This window comes from Rhynchophorus ferrugineus, unplaced genomic scaffold (genome assembly GCF_030347505.1).
Source record: "Rhynchophorus ferrugineus isolate W39M unplaced genomic scaffold, kcgeb_rfMv2 rfM10, whole genome shotgun sequence".
Lineage (NCBI taxonomy): Eukaryota > Metazoa > Arthropoda > Insecta > Coleoptera > Curculionidae > Rhynchophorus > Rhynchophorus ferrugineus.
In genome coordinates, this window is record NW_027472589.1 from 17,178,716 (window position 1) to 17,202,484 (window position 23,769).

General features: G+C 35.0%; 1 protein-coding gene across 2 annotated transcripts in view; it reads left to right on the forward strand.

Annotated features, from left to right (window-relative positions):
- LOC143203431 (discoidin domain-containing receptor 2) overlaps nucleotides 1–23,769 on the forward strand; it is a 252,030-nt gene that overhangs the window by 208,192 nt on the left and 20,069 nt on the right. For both annotated transcript variants that reach the window (XM_076415559.1, XM_076415561.1), the window contains exons 16-17: nucleotides 10,609–10,750; nucleotides 10,816–10,965. In XM_076415559.1, coding sequence (XP_076271674.1) covers nucleotides 10,609–10,750; nucleotides 10,816–10,965 — 292 coding nt within the window. The remainder of the gene's footprint in view (nucleotides 1–10,608; nucleotides 10,751–10,815; nucleotides 10,966–23,769) is intronic.

Consider the following 23,769-nt stretch of genomic DNA (forward strand, 5'->3'; position numbering starts at 1 on the left):
GGCATATGGAAGCCAGTGTTTCATATCTGATTGGAGGATTGAAGATGGTTGGCTGATTGAGTTGGAGAAGTTACTTAAAACGCCTTGACTCTGTGCAAAATTCAGCTATAAGATTGGCTTAGGTGCCTTCTATAACAAACCGGTCATGAGTTTGTATTGTCAGGCTGAAATAGCTTCTCTGGCATCTAGGCGAGAATTGCTGTTGATTAAATGCGCGAGCTCTGTATAGCTTAAAAATGATTTGTCCCAACATAGGAAATTTTTCCCGAGTTAGTTGTTGGATATTATTCTAAATCGGAAACAAAAAAGCTCAAGCACCAAGTTCCTTGAAATCCAAAACCGTCTTGGGCTAGTTCTACCCGCTGAGAAAATATATAAGCCGGTGAATCCACCTTCGACCTACCATTTAGTGAATGTTGATCTTTGAGTCTTGATTACTGAGTCTTTCCAGAAAGGAGCAAAATCCCCAGTTAATTATTAATAAATTTGCTCAAATTAGAGAAGAGAAATACTCCAACCGACTGGTAGAGGGACACTTTCCTTCTTCCCTTCTTTCTTCCCTTGTAACAGGTATTTTAACGGCTGAATATTTTACAATAATTGTGCTCTGGATCTCGTTCTGGCAGACAGTAATTGCTTCTGATTCATAGAGCTCACTTGATTCTATCAATTGCTGTTGCCCTCGTCACCGTCCGAGCTTATCGATTAAAAAAAACATACGATAGCCTGTAATGTGGGAAAGCGTTTCTATTTTCTTTGGCATCGTTGGTAATGAACGGGCGGATATTCTGGCATGCTATCGGGAAGGCTCTTTGATTGTAAATTTATCCTTCTCGCTCATAAGATCCAACACTCACATGAAAAACACTCACAAAGAGCTAAATCAATTAAAGTGGAGTTTAATGGAGGAAAACAAGTTGTTTGAGATTAAAAATGCTTATTATGAACACTTTAATCTTACCGAGTTCTCTCCTCGGAAGCTCACAATAGTCACAAGATTAAAAATGTGGTAAACTAACCCAGGAATTTCTTCCTAAACATGAAACTCCGCCTGTCTTTACATTCTGTAATGTTGGACTTACCGGGAAGCAATTCCTAATAGAGTTTCCTCTGTATAGTCCGATTAGACAACGGATTAACTTTGGACACAACCTTAAGGATTGCCTTTCAGTGAAAAATATACACACACACTCTGCTATCTTCTCTACATGCCACAGGGCTCATTTCTAAGATTTAAGTTCCGTGTCACTGATTTGGTCCCTTTATTTATTATTATATAATTTTTATTTCTAAAATTATCTATTTGTTCTGCTCACATACATGTGCTATATTGTTTTTGTTGCTTTGTTAAACGATTTTATCTGATTTTATTGTATTATTTTTATTAATACTCAAATATTAATGCTTAAATTTTACTTTATACTTATTATATGTTTTATCTTGTTATGTATTTATACTCATTTATGTTGAGTTTATAATTTCTACACTTATGTATACCTTTAGTATTATGCTTATGTATAAATCTTTGTAATTCCTTGGACAGGGTCTACTTTCTGTCTGCATATTTCCGTACTTGTATGTTTATGAAGATGAAAATGGCCATTAAATATGTATATATATATATATATATATATATATATATATATATATATATATATATATATTAATAAAATATATAAATTATTTTGTCTATACCCTGCATACTGTGCGTTGCCTTGGCATATCCCATGATTATAATTCGCCCAAACATTTTGAGGAGCATAATAATATCATCGAAAATCTTTGGCCAGACCTTAATATAACAGATTTTCATCTCATTTGATCTCATCATTGATGCAATTAGCTTTGCACAAGTTGCGGTACAAGAATGGGGGCATCATTCCGTGAGAAACTATTCAGATACTATTGAACTGTAGCTGTTCCAAAGCAAATGATACCTTAACACTTTATTAATAAATGCATATTGTGTATAAGTCAAGTATTAATATTATTTTGTCCAATCTCTGTAGTTTATACGTTGTGCCCTTCATATGAAATATTCTTTTTGATCAAGTATTATTTGTCACAAAAGATGTAATCAGACACAATTTACAAATGTGTCACAAATTTTTATATTTTTGTATCCATTATTGCAATTTATATGTGCTAGTTACTTAGTTAACAAGTAAAATTGAATAATTACAGTCGAGACTAACACTGTTTACCAACCTGTTTTAAAACCGCTCACCAACGTGTTTATATCAAAAATTGTTACCAAAGGTAACTATTTGGTGAGTGAGTGTAAGTGGGAGCGAAAGTATGAAAAATAAAAACAGTTGGAATTATGAACAACCCGATATAACAGGTAAAAGTCCCGCGACCATTTTGATTGCATGCCATCTTAGTTATGTGACGTTTAGCTCTGGAAGACAACGGACGTCTCGTAACGCTAAAAATGTGGCACTGGTGTGCGCTAGCGTTGCAGAGTCTCCAGAAATATCAATTAGGATACACGGCTCCCAGTTAAACATTTTTGAACGCAGTTCAAGTCGAATTTTGAATTTGAAAGTTGATTTGAAAATTGATTCCCATATAAAATTCAATTTGTCCAAAAATTTCTACAGAGAGGTCCTGATCAACGAGTTGAATTAATTCGTGAAACATCATTGCATTCACTAGAAACAACTGTATGGTATGGTATTTATTCTGGAAACATCATTGGTCCCTATTTTTTATTAAAATGACCAAGGTGTTGTAGTTACTGTTACTGCTGAACGGTACCAAGACATGATTCGAAATTTTCTTGTGTCTGAAATGGAAGAGCCAGGACTAGAGGATATGTGGTTTCAGCAAGATAGAAACACAGCATACACAGCTCTTTCAACAATTTTTTGAATGACGTTTTTCCATGAAGACTAATTTTGCGAAGTGGCGATTTAGCATGAACAGCCAGATCTCCGGATTTAACAGCACCAGACTTTTTCTTATGTGGTTTTTTAAAATCAACAGTTTATGTGAATAAGCCCCAAACAATTCAACATCTTAACGACAATATTTATCACCGAATTGAAGAATTTCAGCCTCAGATATTGCAGGATGCCCTCAAAAATGCCTTAAAAGTGCCGAAAGTTGCATAACGAATCACGGCCACCATTTAGCCGATATAATCTTTCGATCATAGGGAAAAAATTATAAAGACCAAGTAAACTTTTTATGAAAACCAAACTTACTTATCTATTCTTTGAACAAAGTTTATTCTCCAGAATATTTATCATACAGTACTTTCACATACTTTCTTTGTACATGCATGTTAAAATGGTTAGGTAAATTTTGTCGACTAGCTAATCGATGATCATATCGGATATTTTTATCTTTTTTCTTAGGTAGGATATCAGAAGCGTGCGTTATCTTCAACGTCTTTTCGGTTATCTTGAACAAGCTTTTACCACTTAAAATATCGTGTACGTGATTAATATTAACTGGTACATAATTCTTTAGATAAAATAAAAGTTTCAGAGACATCCAAATTTCATAATAGATTTTACATAAATTGCGAGATATTTGGGCAAAATACATATTAGAAATGTAACTAATATGCCCAAAAGTAACGGAGGGCGGCTGAACGTTTTGCTGTGTAATATTGGCGCATTTTTAACTTCTTTATATGACTAGATTAAAAAGCCAAAAATGTATCTTGTGGAATTAAACTATAAAATGCTGAAGAACTGAAAACAGATCTTCGTCAAATATGATTATGAAGTCACAGGTACATATTTTATTATTGAAGGACAAAATAAAACCAATAAAGTTGTGGATATTTGCACTTAAGTGCATTATTGTATTATTATAAAACTGTCATGACATAAATATTCACAAAAAGTTTAGCTCTTATTATATTTTTATATTTATCTCCCATTTCGAAGAAACTTTAAAATAATGAAGACATTTTAAAATAGTAAGGACCATTTCAGATATTTGAGAGTGGATTTTAGTCGTCATCTACTCAAGTTATTTAAAGAAATTACTTAGCATTGATGTATTGAAATACATGTAAACTAATTGATCCCAGTCACGTCAGTAACCAGGCTGGGTAAGACCGGATGTCTTCTGGGATGATTTTTAGTCACTCGCTAGTCGGTAGGAATAATGCTAAGGACCGTGGTTTGGAGCGCACGATAAACTGTAGATCCAGTCCAGATAAACTCATAGTTAGTAAAAGGAGACTTTAAAATATATTTTAAAAAAATGTTTATCTGATATAAACCATTTTGAATTGCTGTAACTGTAAATCTCCTACGGTAAACTTTAGACAATGTTACCATGTTATATATACAGGAAAACATATCTACATTTCATAAAAAACATAACAGTTCAATTGAAAAGTCCCCGACCTACCATAGTAAAACACATTTTTTTGGCAAAATTAGTTTTTTATTTTTTATTCAACATAATTCCCTTTAATGTTGATACACTGATTATAGCGACCCTCCAATTTTTTGATGCCATTTTTGTTGTACAATTTGTTTCAAAATAGCCCCTTCGGCGATTTCGTCCTTCAAACGGTCCAATAACGCTATTTAATGGTCGCTGTTGATGGTCCTTCCTTTTTTAAGGTGGTCAATGAAGAATATTCCATGCGCATCCCAAAATACAGACGCCATAACCTTGCCAGCCGACTGTTGCGTTTGCCCACGCTTTGGAGCGGGTTCATCCTGTACAGACATCGGACGACTGTCGATTGGACCTCGTAGTGAAATGGAGCCATGTATCATCCATTGTCACATATCGACACAAAAACTCGGGTTTATTACGCTCGATCATCTTCAAACACTGTTCCGAATTATCAACTCGTCGTTGCCTTGGGTTAAAAGTGAGCTCACGCGGCACCCATTTTGCACAGAGCTTCCTCATACCCAAATATTCATGAATGATATGACGTACATGTTCAGTTGATATCTTTAGAGCGTCTGCTATTTCATTCAGATTCCATTTACGGTCATTCAAAATCATTTTGTGGATTATTTTAATGTTTTCGAAGGTAACAACCTATATTGGGCGTCCACTGCGTTGACCGTCTTCGGTGCTCATTTCGCCATGTCTAAACTTAGCATATCAATCCTGGTTCTCCTGGCGCAGTGTCCGGAAACTCGGAATCAAACTAAGTTTTTGCTTCAACTGTATTTTTTCCAATCAAACAGCAATATTCCATCGACACGCGAAAATCCTTTTTAAAAATTTTTTCATAATAAAAAAGTTGCTTCACTCAAACTACTATAATCCACAAACTAATGATCCGACAGCTGTCAAATTTATACGCGAATCTTTTGAGGATCAGGGCTAACTAAAAAACATATGGATTTAATTCTAGTAGTAGTATGTGTCAGGCCGGGGACTTTTCAATTGATCTGTTATTTAAACCATAGTATGTTATATGGACATGAATTAAAAAAAGATTAACATTTTTGTCATAAATAGTACAGTTATTGGCTTATAATTTTTGAAATATTAGTAGTGTTTTTTTTATATATTTTAAAGCTTCTTATTTTACCAACGAGGATTTATCTGGACTAGACCTACTGTTTAACGTGGGTTCCGAATCACGGTTTTCGTCTAGCCAGTGACCAACTGGGTCGCCCCCCACCCGCCACCCTTGTCGCTGGCGTGACTGGGATGGTTATTATTATGATATGTCTGATTTTCCATTGTTGCCAAATATATTTACAATTACAATTACAAACATAAAGTACATCCTTGCCACAGCAGGCATCTATCCTGCAACTATCGCAAGGCCGTCCTGTTGCCTTAACCATTGTGCCACCAAGCCGGCGCAGATAATATTGGTAGTGTGTGCAAACAGTTTTTAGAAAACACCTTATAGAACACATTTCTTGAAAAATTTAATTCTAGACTACTATGCAATTTGAAGAATATTATTTGTTTTACTATAACTGTTTAAATGTTAATAAACTGTATTTAAAATGAAATTATTATGTATCATTATATTATTTTATTTGAATTAAAACGGTTTTAAAAATCTATAAGTAATAGTTATTGAAATATTCGTAAATATATTTTTTTATATGAGAAAATATCACATAAGCTATAAGTAAGTTGCTTGTTATAACTGCATTTATTTTGGATAATATGGATATACGTATATTGATACTCAGGAAACTATAAAAGTAAATTATAGAAAACAGAATAGAAGATTGTGTGCAGATAACATAAGCAAAAAAAGCATAAAAATTTAAAAATAATGGAATAGGAATATCTAAAATGCTACAAATATGTATATATATATACTCAGATGTTTATTGTATTAAAATAATATTAAATTTCAAAAAACCTACTATCACTAACATTGAGTTTATAAGAACTAATCTACTAACAAAAACACAAGTGATATATTACAACTATTATATACCGTAATTAAATCAAAACCGTTGAATCTGGTACGGTTCACCACAAATCCAATCAAATTAATCCGCAAAAAATAGGTTCCTGCGATAAACCCGTAGGAATATCGAGGACGTTGAAAATCCTTTTAGAAAAGTATTACTAATTACCGATAATTAAGTTAATTATTGTAATGCGTCTTTCTTCCTAAATACATATTTATTTTATTATTAGGTTAACTTTGTCTATTTAGTTCAAGATGCTAATGATTTATTTATTAACTAATGTTGCCTATCGAGTTTAAAAACGAGCTGAAAGCAACGCAAGCTGTATATGAAAACGGAAATAAACGCTTTAGTTATATAAAATCAAAGTGCTAAAATAACACAAAATCAATTTTGCAATATAGTCACGAATTAATTAAAAAACGCATACCTTGAGAACATGTCGAACCCATGTAATTTAGAAATTATTAGCCGTAGACTTCACTGGCGTAACCATAGCTCCAATGATATTAATACTTAATAATCCGTGTAATATAAAATCATGTGGATCAGTAAGTATGGAGATAATCTCAAAAGAATCCGGCCATACCCAGAATATTACTATACTTTATAATACTTTAAACACTTTTTAATTATTTGTTTGTTAACAACAGGGCTGGTGACTGATTTTAATGTATGATCTGATGTTACTGTTTATAAACAAATGTGTGTGTTAAAACATTACTAAACGAAGTTACATATTTTTAGCAGTTGTTATTTATGATTTTGTGTTATTTTCGGTTATTCCCGTATTGTCAGAACTATTAAAGAGTTATGAAAAGTTTGGATAAAAAACGATTAAGAATAGTATGATCATGTAAAATTATTTTTAACATCTTGGCAATGGCTTTATTGAATCTACTTCCTCATTTGTTGGTGAGTTATGAGTTTCCACGTGGAACACAACACAAATTAGAAAGCACTAGATAAACAAAAGCCATAGAAGGCAAATTAAAGATGAGCTATGAGCAATGGTGAGATCGAAGAGTGGAATAAGTTAGCAAAGAACGATACAATTTTATTTAAAATATAAATAGATAAATAAAAAAGATAAAAGGTAGTAATCAGCCTGGTGTATTTATTGTATTTACAATATATATTTTAGGTGAGAAATATAGATAAAAGATAAGGACTATATGAATACATAAATGAAGTAATGAAAATGTGTAGCAGCTAACTACATCATTTGCATAGTTGAAACACATAGGACAAATAGAGGAAATAATGAATTATTGAGTAAATTTGTAAAAGCATAAATATAAGATATGTAACCATATGATATTTTATTCTTGGATCTATGTATATATTAGTTTGATTATTTACTTTATAGACCTATGTTTTGAAGAAGCAATAGTTAATCCATTGATTTGTAAATACATTCGTTTAATATGTATTTCTAAAATATAAAAATTAAATTATCTAATTGTGTTAATATACCTGCTAAAGCCATATATCGATTTCAATATTATTTTATTCATATATTCTGTGTTTTAATATACAAGCATGTATTATATCGTTTATTATTCCCTATTTATATTTATAACATAGAAGTAAAAAAAGATTTGATGCTCTGAAATTGTTACAGTTCTGAAAAAAATATTATATATGATACTTTATTTATTTATTTATTTATCTATATATTGGTCCATCGTCTGTCCCGGGTTGACCAACCGTCTTTGCGAGTTGTATCTTCGGCATTCGATTAGTATATGTTTGGTAGACAGTGAGGAACCATATTCGAGTCATGAACTAATGAGAAACTCACGGGTCAATTTGCAGTGACCAATTCTGAGACGCGAGCAAAGCTGAAGTTGCGCTTGCTGATGTTAATGTTGTTAAGGCCCATCTGAATTGGTCTAGATGTCTAAAGATTCTAGTTAGAGTGGTGTTTCATATCTCTAATCCAGAAGAGGAAATTTTTCGTAAGTGACCCCTCCCTCTTCGTGGCTAAGTAATCCGCTCTTTCAGATTCGATGATCCGAGCGGGAGAAGGGGGCCATATAAAGGTGTTAGTTTTGCCGCTCTTTTTCAATTTAGAGGTTAGTTCACGCTCCTAGCGTAGATGTAGATACGGTCGGAGGCACGTTAAGGAGCTCTTTGAATCTGAGGCGATAACTAATAGTTTGTCTTGCACATCTTGTACTGAGATCAGCCGTCAATACATTCGATGAAATGGAGGGCCTGCGTCCTTCCGACATCACCGATGTAAATGCTGCCCCCAGGTAGTCATAACTCTTGGAACCGTCTGAGAATATGAAAAGGTGTTCAGGATATTTCTCAGTTTTATATCGATTGAATTGGGTGCTAATAATGCTAGAGTTAGAATTATCCCTTGGTAAACTCCTCACTGAGAGATCTCTGACAGAGACAGTCACCTGTGTCAGTCGCCATGGAGGCAATCTATCCTCGGAGGTGTATATAGGTGGAAAAGCCAGCGATAAGTGACTACAAACTGCACGGAAATTTATGATACTTTGATATATTGTTCGGTGTAGTAATTTAAAATTATAGATAGTTTATTGATTAGTTAAAGTTAATTAAAAATAATTTTAATTGAATGTAATTTAAAAAAGGTTTGTAAGTGCTAGTTCTTGAGATATTTATTTTAATATGTTTTAATATACATACATTTATTACATTAATTATTATTATATATCAAATACATTTCTGATCTTATATTGAAAATACAGTGAAAACAAGTTTTAGTAACATATCGTTTTAAAATTATTTCCTATACTCTGTTTTGAGAAAATCGTGAATAAGTTAAGGTCGGCCGGCTTGGTGGCGCAGTGGTAAAGGCAACAGGACGGTCCACATACTGTGGTGATAGCCGAGGGTTCGAATTCTGCTGGGGCATGGTTTAATATTTGTGATTTTCCTAGTAAAGAATGTAAAATCCTACAAGGAAAATGATCCCAGTTACGCCATTAACCAGGCTGTGTAAGACCGGATGTCTTCTGGGATGATTTTTAAGTTAGTCAGTCGCCAGTCGGCTGTATGACGAGGGCCATGGTTCGGATTCCCCATTTTCCGGAAATATATATATATATATATATATATATATATATATATATATATGTATCACTACATAGTATAAAACAAAGTCGCCTTTTCTGTCCCTATATCCCTATGTGCGCTTAAATCTTTAAAACTACACAACGGATTTTGATGCGGTTTTTTTCAATAGATAGAGTGATTCAAGAGGAAGGTTTATATGTATAATACATGCATAATATACTAAAGCAACATTGCTAATTTTAGAGGTTTCTAACGTGATGTCGTAAATTGACCTATTTTTTTAGGCTTATTTAGCAATTAGCAAAAACGCTGCCTAACCCTACGAGTTAGATCAAATTAATGTACTACAGTATTGTACACCATAAAAAGGTCTACAAAAAAGTCCGCGATGGTATATGTTTATCTTTTACGGACAACCCACATTAACCATTTTTATTGTTTACTTTTTACGTGAGAAAATGGCTTATTTACGAAGCTATTTTAAGCAATACGGCATTAATCCTTATCGAATTAAGTACCTTAAATACAGTGTGCAATTAATATAGATCAATATGGTTCTTTACAGCATGTAAATTAAACAAATATTTTCGGAGATATTACAAATTTAAAATTTACGTTTAAAAATGTGTAATGTAATAAAAATTGTATGAATTTAGATATTCCAAAGATAGCAGGAAATCTTCATAGTAAGTATAGGGGAAGAGGAATTGTTTTACTCCAAATTTAATGCATGCAGGCCAAGGGCAGTAATGAATGAACCAAAAATACTGGATCGATTTTAATCATGTTTTCATTGAGTGACGTGGGCATATATATTTTATGCCCGTGCAAAGTCGGAGCAGGCCGCTATGTTTTTATATACAACGTTCATATTTTTTCTGTAGTGTATTTAATTTAGTATCAGCATTGCACCCGTGCGAAGTCGGGGCGGGTTGCTAGTATATATATATATATATATATATATATATATATATATATATATATATATATATATATATATATATATATATATATATATATATATAATGGTCGAATTTCCAATCCCAAAGGTGTCAATATATATTAAAATATTTGTTTGAAATTAAGAAATGTCGTTTCTATAAGATAAATTATTTCTACATTCATTCTAATTAAACAGATGAAAATAATCTAATGTTCTTGCTTGTTTCAGAAACTGTTTAGTGGGGAAGGACTATCAGATCAAAATATCCGATCTGGGATCGTATCGGGAATCCTACGCGCAAGATTACTGTCGTATAGCCGGCTCCGAACCGATGCCTTTACGCTGGATGGCTTGGGAATCGGCTCTTTTGGTACGTCATACCATAAATGTTACGGCGGTTGTAATAATTTTTTGTCGCGTATCTGTTTGTTGCAGGGGAAATTCTCTAATAAGAGCGACGTCTGGTCTTTCGCCGTCGTCCTGTGGGAAATCTTAACATTTGCTCGCGAGCAACCGTTCGAGCTGCTCAGCGACGACAAGGTCCTGGATAATTTGGCACAGTATTACGAGAACAGTGGAAAGCAGGTGAGTTTTTATTTAATGTGCAACATATATGCGCTAACCTTTGTTATAATTTTTTGTCTTAGTTTATATATTCGGTGGATATCTATAAACTGTATTATGGGACAGGGTAAAAACTGTTTTCATTTAATGGAATGAAGAAGCGACTAGTTGAATGGCAATTCAAAGCTGCACTGAGGGTCTATTAGAACAGACCTACCTGTCTTAGTCGTTCACCATTTAAGTAGTTTTAAAATAGATAATCGGATAGTTATGGCAGTATTATATTATAACAAATCCACCCTCCAAAAGAAATGGTCACAAGGATGGATTTGTTCATTATTTACTGTGTACATCTGAGGAAGACTGTCCATTTGCTATTGAAGATCCTCAAAGTGGCAATGTTTTTATCCAAATTTCCATGATGTCCCTTTATAGCATAGCATTTTTCAAGTTTTGGTGATTCCTTATTCCAATAGTCTAAGTTAAGCTTAATAGCTAAGTTAATAGAAATACTATTTGATTTAAATAAATAAAAGGTGACTTGTCGGATAGCGACACAGAATAACACTCAGCTCATATAATCCCTAGTCGAAACAGTATCAACAACTTCCATTTGGAATGATCAGTTTCCCAAGAATGAGTGTCCAATGGGTTTATACGATTTCTCAAAAGACCACATTTTAATCTCTCAAAAATCAGATCACCATTCCATACTATGTTAATGGTTCTAAAAATGCCCAAGAGAACTGCCCCCTGATTTGCTTTGTTTTTTCCGTATTTTTATAATTTACCTTTTGTGTGCGGTCGGTATATATCATTCGAAATCACGAGAACAATTAAAACTGACGTCCGTTAACATAATAGTCCTGTTTTCGCTGTTTACACAAATTTCCGCTGAATCCCAAATTTTGATTACCCCAAATTCCAATATTCTACGGATGAGAAAGTGAGCTACTGCAATACATCCTTTGATGGTCGTTCACCTTGAGTTGCAACGTCTCATTCTATTGGGCTATATTACTTCATAACAACTTTAGTCCGCCTATGATGACCTGACACATAGTTCTGTAATGCTTCTGACGTTGGTTCGTATGGAAGCATGGATGTTTCATAGTTTATGCTTAGAGGTCTTTGATCACCTTCAATCCATTATTAAGAGTTTGCAACTTCCGCTGCGATACTTTTGCTCGAACTCTACTTAATATACTAAGGAGTGCTTCGAGTAACTGCGGAACGATTGCCAATCCAATATAAACCTGTTGTTTCTTTTCTTGATAATTAATTTGATTTCGGTTAATAGAATGAATTCAAAAATAAACAGCCTTACAATTTCCTCAAAATTCTACAGACTGCCTCATTTATGAAAAGCGTTTAATGTGAAATGTGAAATTAAAACAAAAAAGTATTAATTTACTTTGAAATATTATTTAAATTAAAGAAATAAGCGATCACTTATCGGATAGCGACACAGAACAACACTCAGATATAAAATCTATTAAGGTATGTTAAATGTTATATAGTTGTTAGTCACGTCAACCTCTTGGATTTTTTAGTGAATTTGAATGAAATATGAAATTTACTTTGAAATATAATTTAAATTAAAGAAATAAGCGGTCACTTATCGGATAGCGACACAGAACAACACTCAGCTATTAAGGTATGTTAAATGTTATATAGTTGTTAACGTGGGCTCCGAACCAGGGTCCTAAGCATTAAGCCATTAAGCCTACGACTGACGAGTGACCAATCATCCCAGAAGCCACCCAGGCTTACCCAGCCTGATTACCGGCGTGACTGGGATCATTTTCCTTGTCGGATTTGACGCTCTTGTCTAGGGCAATTATAAATATTAAACAACCACAAACATAGATTTTACGACCATGCAGGACTCGAAGCCGCGACTATCGCAATAGTAGGAGGAGCGTTCTATCGCCTTTACCACTGCGCCACCAAGCCGGCAACTTCTCGCTCGGTTGATGTAGTCCCTAGTCGAAACAGAATCATCGACTTTCATCTGGGATAATCAGTTCCCAAAAATTAATATCCAATGGATTTAAAAGATCATTCAAAATACCATATTTTAATGCCTCGAAAATTATATCACCATTAAAAAGACTTCCCCCATGAAGTTCTTGTCGTGAAAGGTGCGCTAAACTGACGGACTGCGTACGAAATAATAATAATTTTAATGCTGTTTTTTTTTCTATATTTTTATAATTTATCTTTCGTTTGCGGTCGATATATATCATCCAAAATTACGAAAAGAAATAAAACTGGCGTCCGTTTACACAATAGTCCTCTTAACCCAAAAAAAATGAAGCAAAGTCGAAAAAAAAACAACGAATCCGACTTTTGTTGTATCGTCCTTTCGTCGGCCGCTGCGATACGTCCAAAGTCGACGTAAGCATTTAATACCCCGACAACGAAAAGGTAAAGCCCCCCGCCGTCCGCAGAAAGGGCGCGGGGGGGGGGTCTTTCTCCCTCCCCTGGTCCGGGGGGCCCAAAACAAAGGAGGAACGCGGAGACAAAGAAAATAAGACGAAATAAGACGATTATTGCAATTTAACGAGATTGCCGGATGAAAAACTTCTTTATTATGGTGCGCGTTACACAGTGACAAAATAATTGCCGGGTGGCACGCGAGACGAATTGATAAAAATGTACCATTCCACTTTACCCTCTTCCGTTTGCGTGAGCCCCCCACCCTCACGACTCCCCCATCGTTCTCGCTGCTTTTTTGTCGCCGTCTCTCTCCCTCCCTCACTCCCCCATTCCGTTAATAAATAATTATATCGTGAGTTATAAAAATAACAGGACGACGACGACATTGAAAAAATTCCCTTTGTCTTTGGCCGATTCCTTTTTTCGGTTTACGTACCGTTTCGCACCTGTTTTATAAACGTCGAGCGATCTTAATGAGGTTCGTGATTGCTGAAATGTCGCGGGTGCTATTGTGAGACTGTGAGCGGGGACTTATTCCTTCGATTCCGGGTTTCTCCCGTTGAATAAAAACGTCGAACGAAAGCTATTTTATACAAAAAGGTATTAATGTGAAACGAAATAAGTAAATGAATAATTATTAGATTTCATTGTTGGAATCGGCTTTTTTTAATTATTAGATGCTTGCGTGCGTTCTGATCGTATTTTCATTATAAAAAGATTCTTATTGAGAAAAATTGGTGTAAATAACTAGGTATATAACTAGGAGAACCCATCGGCCCTCACTCAGTCTCTGACGAAATAATGTTTATACGTGTCACGGCTGTATTTTTTATTATATGCACCTCAATACACAACACTACACAAGATCAGATGGTTTAATCCTTTTGAGTCTGTGTCCTATTCTGGTGGTATCCAAAAGCAGCAATAATTCAATATTCTCATGATAATGGAGTCTTTCCTCATGCCCCCTTGCAATTTTCTTGATTTCTTGACTGGCGGTAGGTATCTGAAGGTTTCGATGTAGGTAATCAGTCCTATAGTATTTGGGTGCGCCCACAATACCTCTCAAGACTTTATGTTACTCTTTTCAGAATATCCTCATATTTGAACTCCGTATGTGCATATAGGTTTCAGTATTTGCTTATATAATAGCAATATAGTATGTACTTATAATTGTGATTTTCTTCCAATTAGCCAATACATTTTCCTATATTTCAATTCCAGTTCTGTTCTTTTCTCCTTTATATGTTCCTACCAGAGAAGTTTCGCATTATTTAACGTTGTTGCTATATGAAATGATAAAATAAAGTATGATAAAATGATATAATAAAAGTATTATTTTATGTTATTGGTGCTTGTACGGTCTGGTTGTAGGTGAACTGCGCACACACATATTAACTTTCATTAATTTTTGCTTTCCAAGCTTGTGTCCAATTTTTTATATTATCACTTTGAAGGTAAATCTAATGATACCACAGGAAATAGTTTAACACATTTAAGGATAGTTAATTAATACGTTATGGGAAAGGGATTATGATTTAAATCCAATGTACTTACTCAGAATTAAAGTCTGATTTTACCTAATATTGACAGGAATTCTACTGGGTTTGATAACTGATGTTTCTTCTCTTCAGTTTTTATTTTCGATGCGGTTAAAAATACTTAAAATTCTTAAAAAAACTGTAATTTATTGTATTTACTGTATTATATGTAAACTGTAATTATTTTATAATATTATTTCAATGCTTTCCTCGATGAATCAATGCTCATATCAGTTCTAACAACGCTTTCTTCAATTTTTTCTTTATCAATGCTCGTTTGAATACTCTTCCTCGTTTTTCCTTTGAGCCTGATTTACCAATTGTCACTTATAAAAGGGGATTGCCCGTGAACGCACTTTATTTGGGGTATGAGAACCTTTGGCGGCTTGGAGAACCGCTTTTGGGGATAGTCTTCGGGGTTACCGGATTGGGGACGCCTCCGATAGGGATCTGACGTGGGAATTTTTGAAGAGAGCTGAGGTTGCATGGAATTTCTTGTATAAGGAGAAAACGAATCGTCTTTTTTCTGGTGTGTCAGTTTCCCGATATTTCTGACAAACCATGCCGCATTCAGGGTTTGTTGAGAAGGTTATTTTGCATTATCTGAGGCTTTTCCACTAATTCCGGCCTGAGAAACAGATACCAAGTGTTAGATCCATATAACATGACGGATCTTATAAGCAGCTTTTAAAGCAAAATTTTAGTCATCGGAGAAAATTTACTTCTTCTGCAGATGAGTGGGTTAAGCACTGAGGCGACACCGTAGCTTTTGGGGATTGTTTTATTTATCTGTGTTGACTATAGGAATCTACGGCCAAAGATGAGGCCGAGATATGTGGCTTTTTGTCGTCACGGGATTGAGACTTTTTCCACTCTCAGCTGATAGGCCCGGATGTCTCTCTGATTGTGAAAGATTATGGCCTGGGTTGCTTGGGGTTTGATTTGTAACCTCCAGAAATTTAACCATTGGACTGTGTCATTTAATTCAATTTCAATTTTTCTCTGAGCGGCGTCTACAGAACGAGAACTGGTAAAGAAAGTTGTGTCATCCGCGTATTGGGCGGTTTCAACATCTTTCTTCATTAGAATTTCTGACAAGAAGCGGTTGAATAATGCTGGGGCTAATAAGGAATTTTGGCGGACTCCTGCTTTGACTGACTTAGGACTGGAGAGTCTATTACCGATCTTTACTTGAAAGAACGTCTCCGACAAAAAGGCACGCAGTAATAATATCAGGTCTTTGGGTGAACCTGCTCCGATGGCATCGTGTATTAGGTCGTCGTGCCAAACTTTGCAGAACGCTTTCGTTAGGACTAAAAAGATCGCGCAGAGCTTTTTCTTCATGGCGAAGTGAATTTCTGGGACCAATCTAGTAGTCTGATGTGTACATGAATGTTTGGCTCTGAGCCCGTGATGTTCATCTGATATGATATGGTTCTGTTCAGTAAACCGGTTGAGTGCAAACAGGATCGCTCTTTCAGAAATTTTGGACGAGTGAGAGAGACAATCTGGCTCTCGTTGTAGATGCACCGTGTTTTATCGCTGAAACTTCCTTCTCGTGTTCTTGGTGGTGGTGGGGAAGGCTGGTCCAAAAAGCATTTTCTGTACCCCGGCTCGTTCAGAATATCGGGGTGGGAAATACTCGTTTTGAACTCTTAAGAAATTTTCGAAAATTCCGCGATTTCGGGTCTTCTTGATATTAATAGTTAGAGGTGCCATAAGTAGTCCTAATATCCGAAATATTCGACAACGAGTGCATATGATATCCTTTTTGTTGGACACGTGTGCTGTGTCTAGTCGTTCCCTTTCTTGGTTGGAGTAATTTCACCAGACATTCGATAGAATTGATTGTTATATTTTGTCTCATGCCAATAATTATTTTCTCATGTCATAAATGTTAGGAATATCAGTTAAAGTTATAATAAATTATACCCTTAAACTATACAAAAGGAGAAATACTACAATTTTCCTAAACAAAATTTAAAGACCCACCTAAATATAAATAATTAAAAATTGCGTCCAAACCAGACTGTTTGAGGGGGAGGTTCATATTAATAGAAAATAAAGATACTATAAAAAGAAAAACAACAAAATTATAAAACAGATAGTTTCCTTAGCAGTCCTGATTTTCTAGAAATAACAGACTTCATTGCAAGGCAGCATGTAGAAAGACGCCTAGTACTAAAGGTAAAAAACGACCCACTAAAGTTAACAGATAATATGCAAGGTTCCATATAAGTATGGGAAAGCGCACATAGGAAAAATTTAAAGGTTAACCTTCAGATAAAAGAATATTAATAATGTTTGGGATATCAACAGAAGGCTCAGTTAGCTTTGGCTGAAAACTGGATGGACACTGGCCAAAATATTCGATTAAATAAAGTCCAGATATACAGAAGGTAAGCCAGGGTGTTTATTGGTTGATTACTCAGCCATGGCAGGTAATATCTTAAATAGAGTTCTCGTCTTGAAGGTGTATGTTAATCTTTGCCTATTGAGAAACATCGCTTCGAGTCAATGAACAAAATTTAGCAACTTTTGTAATGCGGAGAAGAGATTTATTAAAAGTTCTAGTTCATATAATTTCACTACTTACTTTATATAGTTGAGATATTATAAAAACATATCAATGAATAACGTTTTTCTTTTATATAGCCTAATGTAAATCTCTAGATAGCAGATATACTTTCATTGGATTGAATATTTATCTAACACAATAAATCAGCTACTTATTTGATTCCGTCTTTTCGCTTTTTAGTATTATTAGCTTCCATTCGACGTCTTATTTCAATAAAAACTACCTTCAAAGACGCGGGAATCGAAATAAAATCAGCGTACTGTTTTACAATAGCATTCGCGACATTTCACGAACCTTATTAAGGTCGGTCTACGTTTATCAAGCAGGTGCGAAACGGCATATAAATCGAAAGAATGAGGGAAACGTGATAGACGGAAAAGAAGTTGGAGGGTTTGTAACAGTCATAATTGTATATTAACAAAGCTCTGTTATTGATTTTGTTTCATTAGTAAAGAAATAAAGAAGAAAAGAAGGATGGTGTAATTATATTACCTAAATATTTTGTATGTAATGGTACCAAATATTTTACCAAAAATAGTAATAAATATGAAAGCCAGGAGAAAGTAATTTTGGACGTAACTAATAAATAGAATTAGTTTCTAGCAACACTCTTTCGATGAAGTCATACTACAGAAGTTCTCTCTAAAATATATCTTCCTGTGGAACGTTATAGATATAAATATAGTATAATTTGTTTACTCAGATAGAAATTACTGTTCTTTGAAAATAGAAAAAGACTGGATATAAAGAGGCGCTCGATATTGGGGCTCCACATGAATTAGCCATGAGAAATAATCAAAAATCACTATATTGTGCTTTCATTTCTTCTGTACCCCTGAGGTTCATCAGTATTACGCTCTTAAATAAGCCAGCGGAAATCAAATAGAAATTTGCGAAATGAAAACCAGATTTAACAGGTCAATTGAAAAGTCCCCGGCCTACTAGAGTAAAACAAATTTTTTTGACAAAATTATTTAATAACATAATTCCCTTCTTCTATAGGATATATATCCCTAAGGGCGATACATTGATTTTCGATACCATTTTTGTAGTACGATTTGTTCTTTGCATCAAAATAGGCCTCAGTTTAGGCGATCATCTCTTCATTCGACGAAAATTTCTTGCCAGCGAGCATTATTTTGAGATATGAGAACAGAAAATAGTGGCTGAGGGTCAGATCTGGAGAATACGGTGGATGAGGAAGCAATTCGAGGCCCAATTCATGGATTTTTGCCATCGTTTTCACTGACCTGTGACACGGTGCATTGTCTTGGTGAAGCAGCACATTATTTTTCTTCAAATGCGGCCGTTTTTCGGCAATATCGTCATTCAAGCGGTCCAATAACGTTATGTAATAGTGGCTGTTGATGGTCCTTCCTTTTCAAGGTAGTCATTGAAAATTATTCCATGCGCATCCCAAAATACAGATGCCGTAAACTTACCAGCCGACTGTTGCATTTTCCCACGCTTTGTAGCGGGTTTATCGTGTGCAGTCCACTTGGATGACTATCGATTGGATTTCGGAGTGTAACGATGGAGCCATGTTTCACCCATTGTCACATATCGACGCAGAAACTCGGGTTTATTACGTTTGATCCGCAAACACTGCTCCAAATCCTCAATTCGTCCTTGGTTTTGGTCAAAAGTGAGCTCGCTTGGCACCCACTTTGCACAGAGATTTCTCATACCCAAATATTCCTGAATAATATTATGTACACGTTCAGTTGGTATCTTTAGAATGTCTGCTATTTCATTCAGCTTCAATTTACGGTAATTCAAAATCATGTGTTTTTAATGTTATCGTCTGTAATAACCTAATAATAGTAATTTTTTTAGGCGTCCACTCCGTTCACCATTTTCGGTGCTCATTTCATCACGTTTAAACTTAGCATACCAATTCTTGATGGCTGATCTTCCTAGGACAATGTCCAAGCATCAAGCCAAGTTTTTGCTTCAACTGTACTTTTCCCCTCAAAAAGCAATATTTGATCAAAACATCAAATTCCTTTTTATGAATTTTTTTACAATAACAAAAGTTGCTTCACTCAAAATGCTATAATTCACAAACTAGTGATCTGACAGCTGTGAAATTGATAAGACGCATCATGTGAGGGTTAGGGCTAACTAAAAGCATGTGAATTCTGGTAGCGCCGCCTATGTGTCAGGCCGGGTACTATTCAAATCACGTGTTATAATTATAAAGAAAATCCATCAACGTTATTGTTTACAAAGTTTTACAGAAGACCTGCGCCTTACCTATATATTGATATAAAGTATTCTCGGCTAAAAGTTGATAGTTTCAGTTGGATATTCTTATATCGGTTTCCTATTTTTAGCTAGGGTGGAGCAAAAGTTCCGCTACCATTTTGATTGGTTATGTGAAGTTTAGTTCAATTTCGCTTTAACCATTGGATTATGTAGACGTCCAAATTTTATTATTAATAAATATACGCTACAAGAACGAGCAGAAATACTGACAATTTTTATTGAAGTTAATCATTTCGTTATTGCCACTCAGCGGAAATTGCGTGATTGGTATTTTGGGGGGACTTTGGGACCACCCCGTATAAATCATTACACTTTCTGCTAAATAATTTTTAAGATGAAATGGCTGGATATTGAAACTTACTTGGTTAGTAATTTATTTCACTGGTTTTATCTATAAATTTTTGTTGGGCTTCAATTAGTCTAAAAGCTTACAATATTACCTGGGTATATTATCTGACTAGTTTGGAAGTATATCACGAAGATAATTTCGTTTTTATTAAAAAAATCTATTTTAGCAGCATCTTGGAAGATTCAAGTAATCTATAAAGAGCAATTCCTTTCCAATACCCAACCATGTACAAAGCCTCTCCGGGCTTCGTTTACAATCTTTTTCACTCATAATTATCATGCGTGTTTACTCTTAATAGCGTTATAATTCGTTTCCAAGAATGACTTGATTTCACATACACAAAACATAATCGGCCAACAGGAATAGTGGGTGATACCCAAAGTTTATAATAATAACAGAGGAATATTAAAAGGATTTTTTTCAGGCAACATTGCAAATAACTGCAAGTTAAACACTCACGCACCTGAGTAATACTGTTTCGACAAATACAGTACGGTGGGTGCTTCGCAAAGCTCACATCTATGGAAGGGCTGTAATTGGGAAAGCCCTTATAATGAATGCCAACGCTAAGCTGTGAAAGAAGTAGTAGAGATAAAAAAGGCCTACAATTCAGATTTGAGCGGCAATATCTGACAGCTGGTCCTCTTATTTGTATCACTGACCAGATTGCTAGGGCGAATGAATAGTCGAAATGTTCTCAATGATGAAGTTCCTACGATGACTAGCACATTGTTGCCACATACTGCCGTACTCCAATATGATACTGTGCCCATACACATTGCCAGAAAGGATCAGTCTTGATTTCAAAAGCATCAGAATACTATAAATACTACAAATATACTATCTTTAACAGTCTATTAAACATCTTCCACCTATATTAACCAGATTCCTTAACTCTCCTTCTAAGTCCTCTGTAATTCACTTCTGTCGGAGGCGCAATTATATCCACATCTTTTCTGTCTTTCTTAGTAACACTCCGATCGTAATTGTCGACCGTATAAGGTATATTGGCATCAATCATCTTAAAATTTGCTGCTCTTGAAATATGAAAACACTGCGCTAGCTGTCTAACAGGCACACAAGCGTGGGCCTTAAAATATATTTCTTTATTATCCTCTCTACTCTGGACTATGGCTGCTTCCTGTTCGCTAAGTCGGCAGCTTCGTCTTCCCTTCCCATCACGAATGTCTGTATCTACACTGATGTTATCCCAATCATTTTAACCTTGCAATAGTCACGCAAATATTTCGGACAAGTTTGCTCGCCCAGATCTCTGAGACCATATGAAAATACTTAAAATGTTTTACTGAACATTTAATCAATACATGAATGGAGCCACTTAAAATGCAAGGAATTTAATCAAAATAAAAAAAAACAATTTTGGCTAAATGTGATTTTTAAATGCTAGATTTTCATTCAACATTGTAATAAATATGAATAAGCACATAGTAATTGATATTTAAGGCACTAGTAAGAATATTCTGAACAAAAATGGTAAAGTTATGGATTTTCGAAATACTTTCCTTGCATGCTGTACATATTGCAGTAATGTGCTCCAAAAGCATAAAAGTGTTAACTTATAACACAAAAACCGTGCTTTCCTATTTTATTTTACTATCACAATAGAAGCATCTACACGTTGTGACATGTGCTTGTCCCTCATTCCGGCCTATCCTCACCACATTCAAATTTCGTGGCTACATATATAAGTGGTCATGGGCTACATAGGTGTGGACTTATCAATCCATTGGCTATTTCTCGCAGAAACTCACATCGAAATACATTTTGTATACATACATTAGTAGCAATTAGTAGTAAGTATTACAAAAGAATTTACACCGGTGATAAACGTTGAATAAAATATTTTTTATGGGCCACCTCCTAATAAATCGGTTACAGCCGTAAATGGCACAAAGTTTGTCCAATACATCAACGCCTCCTTTGACGTCAGTGTATGCTTTTATAATCAGTGGCTTGCATTTGTCGATCGGTGGGCCAAACTCATCGAGGTGATGCACAGTTGATACCAATATAACATTCCTGCCTTTTCGTGGAATATATGAAATGTGGAAAACATGCTAGAATGTGTATGTTTGCGAAACAAGGTTTCTAGCAGATGAATTGACGTAAACCATTTATCCTTGGTTATGTTCCTAGATTAGTCATAAATATGTTCGCACAACCTCAAAAGAACTTCGCTTATACTATTTAATTTCTTATATGGTCTATCAGGCTGATTCTCTATATAGTCTTCTAAATTTGAAGTATAATACATCTTAGCGTCACATACAGCAAGGTTGTTTAGGCCGTACTTATTCGCCTTTGGCGGAATGTTTTGCTTAAATGAGCAACGTCCCCTAAATACTATAAGCATATCATGTGTAGTAACATAAGCCGAATGGAGAAAGCCCGCCCAGCAATTTTTAACAATTTTGTCAAAAACTGTTCGAATAGGAGCCAGTTTATCGATGTTTCTTCCAGCAAAACGTATTTGTTTATTGTCAAAGTGAACGCAAATCAGTAGAAATCTAAATCGTTGTAGGGAGATTGTAAGATATTCATTTCAACCCCATAGCGATACCTCCTCCAAAGATCTTCACAGCTCAGTCGACTTGTTCTCTACACTGCAGATAAGTATTAGAGTCCATCAAATAAGTATTTGAAGGATATCCGTAGGATTTTCATCCCTTTCGCGTTAGTAGTTTTTCTTGACAGAAGCGATATATTTATTAGTGTATAGAGAATTGTGTTGTCTACAAAACAATACCATATATCTATAGGTTTCTTCAATAAGATTGTTTCCTTTGTGAGTCAGATAAGCGTACTAAAATATTTTCTTTTCTTGTCCTAATAGTTTCTGGCTTTGGAGACTGTTTCCACCAATACCTTTTCCCATATTTACCTACATAAATGACACGTTTTTGTAGAATACACATAAAAATACACAATTGTTATTTAACTATGAATGATGGCGAAGTATTTGCACCTATATCTGTTTCATCAGTATCCGAAATATGTTCGGATTCACTCTCATGATCTACCATTTTACGAAAATCCTATTCAATTTTATCCGATTCATCATCCCTTAGCTATTCTCTTTCGAAGGGTTGAAAATATCCAACTTCCCGTGATGGCTTTTCTAAACGTTCTTATTCTTGTTCGTAACTATCCCTAACTGAATTAGCTTTCACTAAAAGTAAAATCAACTTTTCCGTTACTACAATTCCTACCTGCTTCTAAGTGATATTATGTCAGAAATAGCCACCCCGTAATATGTTGCAGTTTGACACGACACAGAACGCACTCACTCTAAACCAGTGGGCTCGACGTTACAGGAATATACCTAGCAACTGTAGGGATTCTCATACCCGTACCAGGTTTTACGTGTAAAAGAATAGCGACCCGGTCTCAGAAATCGTGCGCTACTATTCCAAGGTTAACTTTCGCAGAAAACTATTCATCCCCGTGCTGAAACTCTGAATCATCTGAAGTTGGATTACTGTCATTTCTCGCATAGTCAATTGATGACTTCGAGTTTACTTGCTCACTATCAGTTTCGTCACCTTGCCCCTAGCTCCATCTCTCACACGCTGGGCGACTATTCATTTCTAATCCAGCTTAATGCTATGTATAGGTTACACACTTCA